This window comes from Enoplosus armatus, chromosome 5 (genome assembly GCF_043641665.1).
Source record: "Enoplosus armatus isolate fEnoArm2 chromosome 5, fEnoArm2.hap1, whole genome shotgun sequence".
NCBI classification, from domain to species: Eukaryota; Metazoa; Chordata; class Actinopteri; order Centrarchiformes; family Enoplosidae; genus Enoplosus; species Enoplosus armatus.
In genome coordinates, this window is record NC_092184.1 from 26,175,608 (window position 1) to 26,187,615 (window position 12,008).

Consider the following 12,008-nt stretch of genomic DNA (forward strand, 5'->3'; position numbering starts at 1 on the left):
TGACTGGTATCTCTGTTTCAGGACAAAATAAACCCAGCTGACTCACTGCCTGTCCCTCTGTGTGTGTGTGTGTGTGTGTGTGTTTAGTTCCATATCTGGGAAGTGAGCTAATATCAGAGTCTTCGGGGTCTAATTTTAGAGTTGTGTGTTTTATTGCAACACCAAGGACACAGTGAGTGCACACCATCTCACACACACACACATACAGTCCAGATGTTTCCTCTTGAACTGGTCCAGGGAGACCGAAGCCGGGTCGTGGTCAGCCAGCTGGGCGAAGCCACGACACCAGAAGACACACCAAGAAGCCGTCAGGAAAACATGGAGGAGCCACAGCAGAGAGGATCCTCGGGCTGCTCAAAAGTAGCTCGCATGAGTCTCCCTGAAATTCAAAGTTCGGTTAAGACTCTGAGGTATGTTTCATTCGCTGACCCTCCCAAATGTGGCAGCTGCTGCAGCACCAAGTCCAGAAGCTGGCAGTCGTTAGGGTAACTAATACCAAAATACTTTTGGATGGGAGTTGAATTGAAAATGAAAATGATTACTCTATCATCAACCTCCTGTCCTCTCCTGGACCTCCATGGACTCAGGATCCAGAAGGCACAGACCTGATATTCCAGCTCAGTGTTGCCAGACCGGGGGGCAATAACAACTGTAATACAACTGCCCCCCTCCCCATCCAGGCGCGACTCCCCACACTGCATTTTTAAAATATTCTGGCTGGGAGGAGCGTGGCACGAGCCGTGGCTCTCTAAATCCTCTCTGGTTCAAGAGGTTCAACACAAGAAGCAGTCTGAGTAGAGATCACTTAGAGGTCCTTTATTCCAGAGAACTTACAATATTTCACATTTCTGAACAAAAAAGGGGAAAATCCACCTTCCAATGACTCCAGACCTGATTTACTGGTTGTATCTTGCTAGCTAACAAGCTAACCCGGAGCCCTCTCTGACCTTGTCCCTCACAACATCGGTTTCTTCTCCGTGTGTCCAGAACACAGATGAGTCCAGTACAGTGTTTAGCGTAGCTTAGCACAAAGACTGGAGGCAGAGGGAACTGTTAGCCGAGCTCGATCAAAAGAGAAAAATACTCCTACTTTGTTCATTATTGGGTCTTTCATGTGAAAACATATTTTTAACGCTACAGTGACATATTTACTACAGTAATACTTAGAAGAACATACCGCATCACTCTATCTCATTAAAACAAGAAACATTTCTAAAATGACAAGTTGGAATGTATTTATAATAAGAGACGTCCAGAGGTATGCATTGGGAATAAAGATTGACTATAACTTTGATTTCAGTGTTAAATACTTACAGGAGGGTCATTAGTATCTGAGGCTGAAGCCAGAAAAGAATACGACTACAACACGACAAGCTTGTGAAAATGTGTCAAATCTGTATTTTACACATTTACGTCCATCATTTGCATTGTGCAAAACCTTCTTAGAGAATTATGATCATCATGGGACAGTCGAGAGTTCTGCTTCTACTTTCAGAGTTTGGTTTTTCCATTATTTTTTATTATTATTATTATTATTATTATTGTTATAAATCATGCACAGTCAAAGCTTTGCTGTAATGGCTGCATTATGCATTATTATTATAAGGACCATCTAAATCTGATTTACATGTTCTATAAAAGACAATATCAAGGTAACTGATGGAGAATCTGCATGAACACTGATCTGCTGCCACCTGCTGGTCTAAACTCAGAATGACTACTGAATAATACTTCTCTATTTATTTATACTTTTTTGGGTTTTGGGTTTACATTTTTGTAACTATATGCTTCCAGTCTTTGTGCTAAGCTAGGCTACATGTCCTATCTCAACAGTGTAATTTTTATTTGAGGTGGTCTTTGGCATGAAAATGTGTGTGAATGCCTGAATAACGTCTGTGGTTAGACCGCATCCTCCTGCTGTACAAAAGCTGCAGGTTGAATCATTTCCTCTGCAGCCGGTTCCTCTGTTTCGCTGACTGTCTGGTTTCTGCTGCAGGGGATGATCCCGCGGATCGTCCGTCTGAAAGGTGCGTAGAGGTAGAAGAAGAGCAGGGGGTCGAAGCAGAGGTGCAGCACACTCAGCAGCAGCGTGGACTCCTTCCCCAGAAACAGCTGCCTCTTAGTCTGGCAGTCTGTGATGACTTTGGTCTGGGCCAACGTGTACGGCGTCCGGACGACGTGGTAGGGCACAAAGCTGAGTATGTAGGCTAACGTCACGGCCGTCACATTCCCCGCTGCCCGCCTGGCGTTGACCCAGAGTTTGGAGTCGTTGCGGCTGCCCAGGAGTCTTTTGAGAGTCAGACCGCTGGAGAGGAGCACGGCGGCGGAGGTGTTCAGGAACAAAGCGGTGCAGAGGAAGACGGTCAGGGTGTGCCAGTGGAGGCTGATGTCCTTCTTCAGAGATGAACAGCTGAGGTACCGCTGCTCCTGCAGAGACAAACAAACAGGGAAGTTTAGTTCCATAATGGACACCATGGTGAGTCGGAGCTGTAGCAGTTAGTTAGAATTAGAAGTGGCCGTGTAGCACCTGCATACATCTTGTTGCAACTAGAGAGCAACCTTGGATCCCCCCAGGTATTAGACATTAGACCCTAGACCTGCAGCAATACGACAGGACCCTGATTAGACTGGATAAGATTTGGACCTGACCCGCCTCTTGCCCTGGGTCAGGTTTTATTTAATAGGAACCAACATTGAGCAACAGTAGCAGCAGTAGTAGTGGTAGTAATAGTTGTTCTGGTCAGTAGTATTACAGTACCTGTACTTCCTGTATGGGGAGAACCATGTTTGGCACCATGATGAGCAGCAGCAGCAGCCAGACGACCAGCGACAGCAGCCGGGCGAAGCCGACCTCCTGCAGCCGCAGAGAGCGGTCCTGCAGGAGCAGAGACCCATCAGCCACCACGAACACTGACTGTGTCCAGAATGACTCACACACACACTTTCATCTATTTTAATGACCCAATGTGGGTTACACCAGAAACTTAATCCCACATTCAGAAAGCTGATACATCTTCATCACCTGCCCCTGTGATGAAGGTGTGCTCCTGTGTAGGCCTACCTGCAGGTAGCGGTCAGTAATGATGAAGGCGAGGAAGGCGATGGAGGCGTAGAGGCTGATGTAGATGGTGACGGCGCTGGCCTGGCAGTGAAACACCATGAGGCTCCACGGCGCCGCCCCGAGGTCCTTCAGGATCTTGAAGGGCAGAGCGAGCAGCAGCAGCAGGTCGGCCACCAGCAGGTTGACCAGGTAGACGCTGGTGCTCTGCTGCTGCTCCTGAACCACCAAAGCCACAACCAGAAACATCCTCAAAGGCTGCACAATGTTTCATCGAGTTCCCCGTGACGTCCCACTTTCCTCTCAGTTTATCTCATCTCATTTCATCTTCACCACAAATCTCTTCATCTTCTCTTATCTGATCTCATTCGTCTCATCAAGACTTCACCTCATCTCTTATTTAATTGTGTCAAATCTCACGTGATCTCATCTCATCTCACCCCATCTGATCTGACCGTCAGTCAGCAGTCCTACCTTGGCTCGGGGACTGTGGATGAAGGCCCACACCGACAGCAGGTTTCCAGGCAGACTGATGATGAAGATGAGGATGTAGAGGACAGTGAAAGGTCCCATCTGGTCGTTGATGATGCACTGCTTCTCCTCCTCAAATCCTCCAGCGCTGGAGTTCCTCATCAAGAGCTTCAGTGCTCACCAGGAGCTGAAACACACAAACACAAGCTGCTCACTTTCATTCACGGTGAATACTTTCATAAAGCTCAGCATCGAAAGCTTCAACAGCGCTGTTCAGGAACAACAAACAAGAGGAGCTGCAGGTCTGATGTTGTACTTACTGTGGAGTGTTTGAAGGAAGTCTGAAGCTTCAGACTGCAGCTGCTGTGAGTTTGTGGTTTGGACGTCTAGTGTTCACAGTCTGGTTCGAAACAGGAAGAGCAGAGGCCTGTGAGAAATAAACACCCTGAAAACCTTTCGTCTAACTCAGCTTCTTAACCAGAGCGACTTTCTGACAGATTGATGACAGTTGTGAGATAGTTGATGTTTCCAGGCAACTGTCAATCAAATCCGATCAAACCACATCCACACAGTCGTGATGGAGACTAGTCTGACGCTTTAAGCATCCTCGAAAACCTACACATTACTGTTTTCACTGTCGTGTTAGTTTGAGACCACTTTCCTCTAACGGAGGACAATAAGTGATCTCTGTTTAACAGATAAACAACATAACACACCACCTTTCACAATCCTTAACCCTCTGGAACACAAATAAAACTCTGAGAGTCTGGTGGAAAGGAAGGAAAGCAACCTTGTCACAGTTAGTTATATTACTATTGTAATTATTACTACTTATATTAACAGTGTTGACAGTTAATGTTAATGATCAGCAGGACAGAAGTGACCGTATGTTACTGTTCTCTCGTCGCTCTGGGTTTGTTCAACACTTTGGCTGTAAACATGTAGAGAACTGAGGAGCGTTGGATTCGTCCCGTTGGACGTGCAGGAGCTCCTGCAGCCCGTGTGACATCTCAGAGGTGGAACAGAGCAGGAGGTGACAGAAGGAGGTGAGCTGAGCTACTGTGCAGGATGCGAAGCAAATTCTGCGGTCACATTCAAACTCTGAAGCAGGAAGTCGTAAATCAGGCAACTTTCCCGCATTTCACCCCGACACAAAGCAGCTACTACCTTGTACAAACATGATCCTCCATCGCCGCTCTGTTCAGATGTGACTGGAACTCGCAGTCTGAGTAATAATAATGCAAATGACTAAAAATCAGCTCCACAACGTGGCCTTACTCAACAGCACGTCCTGTCGTGGCAGGAATGGTACATGTTTTTAAAACAACATAATATTGTTCCTGTTTTTCGTGACATTTATCATCAAACGCCCCCAGACGGTCGTGGGTTAAATGTCACCAGCTTGACAGACTGAGGCCAGACATGTTTTACACAGAGATTCAAGAGAGCTGGGAAGACCTTTACTGACTCATTGCTTCTGACAGCAACATGAAAGATGGCCGACTGAAAGTAAAGTCAACACCACGTCCACAGCACCTGATAAAGCTACGTTAGCTTAGCTTTTTAAAAATGTCGGCCTGCGTGTTTTAGTAGTTTGTCTCAGCTGTTTTGTTTCTGTGTTATAAATTGATTTAGTCCTTAAAATCTGTTTCTTTAAAGAACCGCTAACATCTGATATCACGTTCATGATCATAAGATGCTGGACAGGAGAGGTTGTTGGCTGTTGGAGGTTTTCGTTGCTCTGTTATCTCAGGCGCCCGTGGCTCGGGAAGTTAAAGTCCTGTTCAGCTCCGATCAGTGTGAAACTCTCCTGTTGAATCTTCAGTACAAAAGATGAACAACTGTGTCAGAAAATTATCTTCAAGGTTAAAGTTTGCGTAAAAAGAAAATCCTAGTTACTATGATCATTACATCAAACTGTGAGAGAGGGAAGAACCGCCGTCATGAGGTGGACCATGTCTCATATTTAATACTTTCACCAAAAATAAACCTGAATGAGCCCTTACCTCTTGAGTCAGCCTCTCTGGGGACTTATACAGTCCTCTCACAGGTCCTCAGACCACGTGTTGGATCCCTGAGGACTGGCCGGGCCTGCAGGTTCTTCTCAGGTCCTCGGGGTACGTTTGATTCGGTGTGTTGGTGCATATCATGTGCTCGGGGCTGCAGAAGCTGCAGATGGAGGGAGGTGTTTTCCTGCCAGATAGCAGCATGTTGCTGTCGTCAGTGTGACCACAGGCCACGCCTCCCTGCAACACACACACACACACACACACACACACACACACACACACAGGCAGCTGTTAACGAGCTTTCCAGCAATCGAGTGACGATGAAGGTTTCAAAATGATTAAACTAATTTAACTTATTTCAAGACAGACGGCCGGAGGGGAAACGTCTGGCTGATCACACTGTGATATCAGTTTTCTGCGTGGGGGTGTGAAGAGAACATGAGTGAAACGCAGTGTGATGGTGAGAAAGATAAATATAACACAGGGAAAGATTAAATTAGGCCAACGACCCTCTGAGTCTAGAAACCCGGGTTTTTAAGTCTTTTTAACAGCAGAGATCCTGAGACCTCAGAGACCACTGAACCTCCTCCTCGTCCTCCTCCTCCTCCTCCTCCTGACGGGGGGTTAGGGAGGAGCTGGGTTTCAACTTCTCTCTCAGCTCTCTTTTCAGTCTTTGTCTGTTTCTGTCACTTTTCTCGTGAACACTTGTGACACTGTGAACGTCTTGACTGTTGGAATATTTAAACAACACCACGCTAACGTTAGCTAGTTAGCAGTAAAGACAGAGTCCAGCTGAGGCTGATGAACGTCATCAGTTCTGCAGGTATTTGCTCATAAACCAAAGTGTTGGACACGTGAACCTGTCGACCTGATGATGGCGCTGATGAAGAGTCAGAGGACCATGAAGGTCTGAACCACATCTCATCACAGTCCATCCAGCAGCTGATGACGTTTCAGTCTGGACCAAAGAGGAGGACTACAAACCAACATGGCCGTCCTACAGTCACTACAAGCCCAGCAGGTAAAAATAATGTTCAATTCTTTTTCCAAGTTACAACTTTCTGTTTCCTGTCCAGTTAGCTGCAGTTGAAATCTCATCTTGCTTGTTTTGTACACAAGTTAATTTTTTCGTAAAATATAAAATAATTGAAAATAACAGTAATATAATAAATATAACGTCTTAATGTTTTGTACAGGAAACACATGACACCAGTAAAATGCTGTTCAGCTCTCAGCTCATGGTCTTCTTTATTCAGTGAAGTTCAGTTCATTTCAGACCTGAAGTCCACAGGAGACGTGATGGTGGACGGAGATGTTTATCTGTAAATAAAACAGCTGGAATCTGAGTGGAGTTTGATATAAACACATTCTGCAGCCAGAGAGACGAGAGGGCATAAACACAAAGTGAGCCTGCGTACCAGATCCTCGACCAGCTGAAGCCACAGATAGAGCTTTGCATTTTACCTAAACACACACTAAACACACTAAACACACACTAAACACACACTGAACACACACTAAACACACACTAAACACACTAAACACACACTGAACACACACTGAACACACACTGAACACACTGAACACACACTGAACACACACTAAACACACACTGAACACACTAAACACACACTAAACACACACTGAACACACACTAAACACACACTAAACACACACTGAACACACACTGAACACTAAACACACACTAAACACACACTGAACACACACTAAACACACACTAAACACACACTGAACACACTGAGCACACACTAAACACACTAAACACACACTAAACACACTAAACACACACTAAACACACACTGAACACACACTAAACACACACTAAACACACACTAAACACACTAAACACACACTGAACACACACTGAACACACACTGAACACACTGAACACACACTGAACACACACTAAACACACACTGAACACACTAAACACACACTAAACACACACTGAACACACACTGAACACACACTAAACACACACTAAACACACTAAACACACACTGAACACACACTGAACACACACTGAACACACACTAAACACACTAAACACACACTGAACACACACTGAACACACACTAAACACACACTAAACACACACTAAACACACTAAACACACACTGAACACACACTGAACACACACTGAACACACTGAACACACACTGAACACACACTAAACACACACTGAACACACTAAACACACACTAAACACACACTGAACACACACTGAACACACACTAAACACACACTAAACACACACTGAACACACACTGAACACACACTGAACACACACTAAACACACACTAAACACACACTAAACACACTAAACACACACTGAACACACACTGAACACACACTGAACACACTGAACACACACTGAACACACACTAAACACACACTGAACACACTAAACACACACTAAACACACACTGAACACACACTGAACACACACTAAACACACACTAAACACACTAAACACACACTGAACACACACTGAACACACTGAACACACACTGAACACACACTAAACACACACTGAACACACTAAACACACACTAAACACACACTGAACACACACTGAACACACACTGAACACACACTGAACACACTAAACACACACTGAACACACACTGAACACACACTGAACACACACTAAACACACACTAAACACACTAAACACACACTGAACACACACTGAACACACACTGAACACACTGAACACACACTGAACACACACTAAACACACACTGAACACACTAAACACACACTAAACACACACTGAACACACACTGAACACACACTAAACACACACTAAACACACTAAACACACACTAAACACACTGAACACACACTAAACACACTGAACACACACTGAACACACTAAACACACACTAAACACACTGAACACACACTGAACACACACTGAACACACTAAACACACACTGAACACACTGAACACACACTGAACACACACTAAACACACACTAAACACACTAAACACACACTAAACACACACTGAACACACACTGAACACACACTAAACACACTAAACACACACTGAACACACACTAAACACACACTGAACACACTAAACACACACTAAACACACACTGAACACACACTGAACACACACTAAACACACTGAACACACACTGAACACACACTAAACACACACTAAACACACACTGAACACACACTGAACACACACTAAACACACTAAACACACACTGAACACACACTAAACACACACTAAACACACTAAACACACACTAAACACACACTGAACACACACTGAACACACACTAAACACACTGAACACACACTAAACACACTAAACACACACTAAACACACACTGAACACACACTAAACACACACTAAACACACTAAACACACACTGAACACACACTGAACACACACTGAACACACACTAAACACACTAAACACACACTAAACACACACTGAACACACACTAAACACACACTAAACACACACTGAACACACACTGAACACACACTAAACACACTAAACACACACTAAACACACACTGAACACACACTAAACACACACTAAACACACTAAACACACACTGAACACACACTGAACACACACTAAACACACACTAAACACACTAAACACACACTAAACACACACTGAACACACACTGAACACACACTGAACACACTGAACACACACTGAACACACACTAAACACACACTAAACACACTAAACACACACTGAACACACACTGAACACACACTAAACACACACTAAACACACTAAACACACACTGAACACACTAAACACACTAAACACACACTAAACACACACTGAACACACACTGAACACACTAAACACACTAAACACACACTAAACACACACTGAACACACTAAACACACTAAACACACACTAAACACACACTGAACACACTAAACACACACTGAACACACTAAACACACTAAACACACACTAAACACACACTGAACACACACTGAACACACTAAACACACTAAACACACACTGAACACACACTGAACACACACTAAACACACTAAACACACACTAAACACACACTGAACACACTAAACACACACTGAACACACACTGAACACACACTGAACACACTAAACACACTAAACACACACTGAACACACACTAAACACACACTAAACACACACTGAACACACACTGAACACACACTAAACACACTAAACACACACTGAACACACACTAAACACACACTAAACACACTAAACACACACTAAACACACACTGAACACACACTGAACACACACTAAACACACTAAACACACACTAAACACACACTGAACACACACTGAACACACTAAACACACACTAAACACACACTGAACACACACTGAACACACTAAACACACTAAACACACACTGAACACACACTAAACACACACTAAACACACTAAACACACACTAAACACACACTGAACACACACTGAACACACTAAACACACTAAACACACACTAAACACACACTGAACACACACTGAACACACTAAACACACACTAAACACACACTGAACACACACTGAACACACTAAACACACTAAACACACACTAAACACACTAAACACACACTAAACACACACTGAACACACTAAACACACTAAACACACACTAAACACACACTGAACACACTAAACACACACTGAACACACTAAACACACTAAACACACACTAAACACACACTGAACACACACTGAACACACTAAACACACTAAACACACACTGAACACACACTGAACACACACTAAACACACTAAACACACACTAAACACACACTGAACACACACTGAACACACTAAACACACACTAAACACACACTGAACACACACTGAACACACTAAACACACTAAACACACACTGAACACACACTAAACACACACTAAACACACTAAACACACACTAAACACACACTGAACACACACTGAACACACTAAACACACTAAACACACACTAAACACACTAAACACACACTAAACACACACTGAACACACTAAACACACTAAACACACACTAAACACACACTGAACACACTAAACACACTAAACACACACTAAACACACACTGAACACACTAAACACACACTGAACACACTAAACACACTAAACACACACTAAACACACACTGAACACACACTGAACACACTAAACACACTAAACACACACTGAACACACACTGAACACACACTAAACACACTAAACACACACTAAACACACACTGAACACACACTGAACACACTAAACACACACTAAACACACACTGAACACACACTGAACACACTAAACACACTAAACACACACTGAACACACACTAAACACACACTAAACACACTAAACACACACTAAACACACACTGAACACACACTGAACACACTAAACACACTAAACACACACTAAACACACTAAACACACACTAAACACACACTGAACACACTAAACACACTAAACACACACTAAACACACACTGAACACACTAAACACACTAAACACACACTAAACACACACTGAACACACACTGAACACACTAAACACACTAAACACACACTGAACACACACTGAACACACAATCACGCTTCACTACATATTCCACTTCACTGCCTCTGCTAGAACCAGGTGGACACGTGATCTATTTAGCACCACATGGTGATGCTGTCACATGAACAACATACCTCCTTGGACTTATTTAGGGCCGTGGTGAAAAGAGTCAAAATAAAGGGTAGGTAGGTTTATTTCTGTTGGCAGCCTCACGAGTTAATGAAGTGAATGAGTTTGGACAACAGTCACTGTTATTGTCGGTGCTAAGAGACACACCCAAATCAAACTTCCCTGTTATTGATGTTAAATAAAGTCTGGGCTCTGCTCAGGAGGTGATTCTAAGAACAATTTCCAAGCACTCTGAGGGCCGATAGATGATAAATAACAGACGTATTGTAACTTGGCATTGTGTTCCACGACTCTTCTATCTGGGAAACCAATGTCGCAGCTTTCTTGCAGAGGCAACAACATTTGAGGGGTTGTGTGACAAACAAAAGGTTCAGGAATTATTGGCTGTGTCCCTGCACCTCCCCAGCTTCTAAAAGATCCACAACACATCATGCACATACACTCAATAATACACAATACTTTAATGCTACTGAAGTCATTACATATAATCAATATCAATATTGGCTCCACTTCTTCCGCTGCCAAACCAAACAGCACGTAACAGCGTTGCCTTTTCAATGTCGTGCATCCAAAATGTTGTCAACACAGAATCAAAACTTTCCTGAACCTTCAACCTCTCGCTGAACTTTAGGTCACATTACGTGTCTGAAAACACTAAACGAAGGCCAAGTTCTCTATTTCTTGTCTCCAAATAAATGAATCGGAGAATCACTTGCAAAGTGCAGGTCTGTTACGAGCCTGACGACGGCCC

General features: G+C 43.6%; 1 protein-coding gene across 1 annotated transcript; it reads right to left on the minus strand.

Annotated features, from left to right (window-relative positions):
• Positions 1-801: 801 nt before the first annotated feature.
• gpr171 (G protein-coupled receptor 171) lies at positions 802-3,929 on the minus strand. Its single transcript, XM_070905246.1, has 5 exons — positions 3,850-3,929; positions 3,533-3,716; positions 3,062-3,271; positions 2,759-2,875; positions 802-2,427 (listed from the first exon to the last, which is right to left on the minus strand). The coding sequence occupies exons 2-5, from the start codon at positions 3,689-3,691 to the stop codon at positions 1,900-1,902; spliced, it is 1,014 nt and encodes a 337-aa protein (XP_070761347.1). The 5' UTR covers positions 3,692-3,716; positions 3,850-3,929; the 3' UTR covers positions 802-1,899.
• Positions 3,930-12,008: the final 8,079 nt, after the last annotated feature.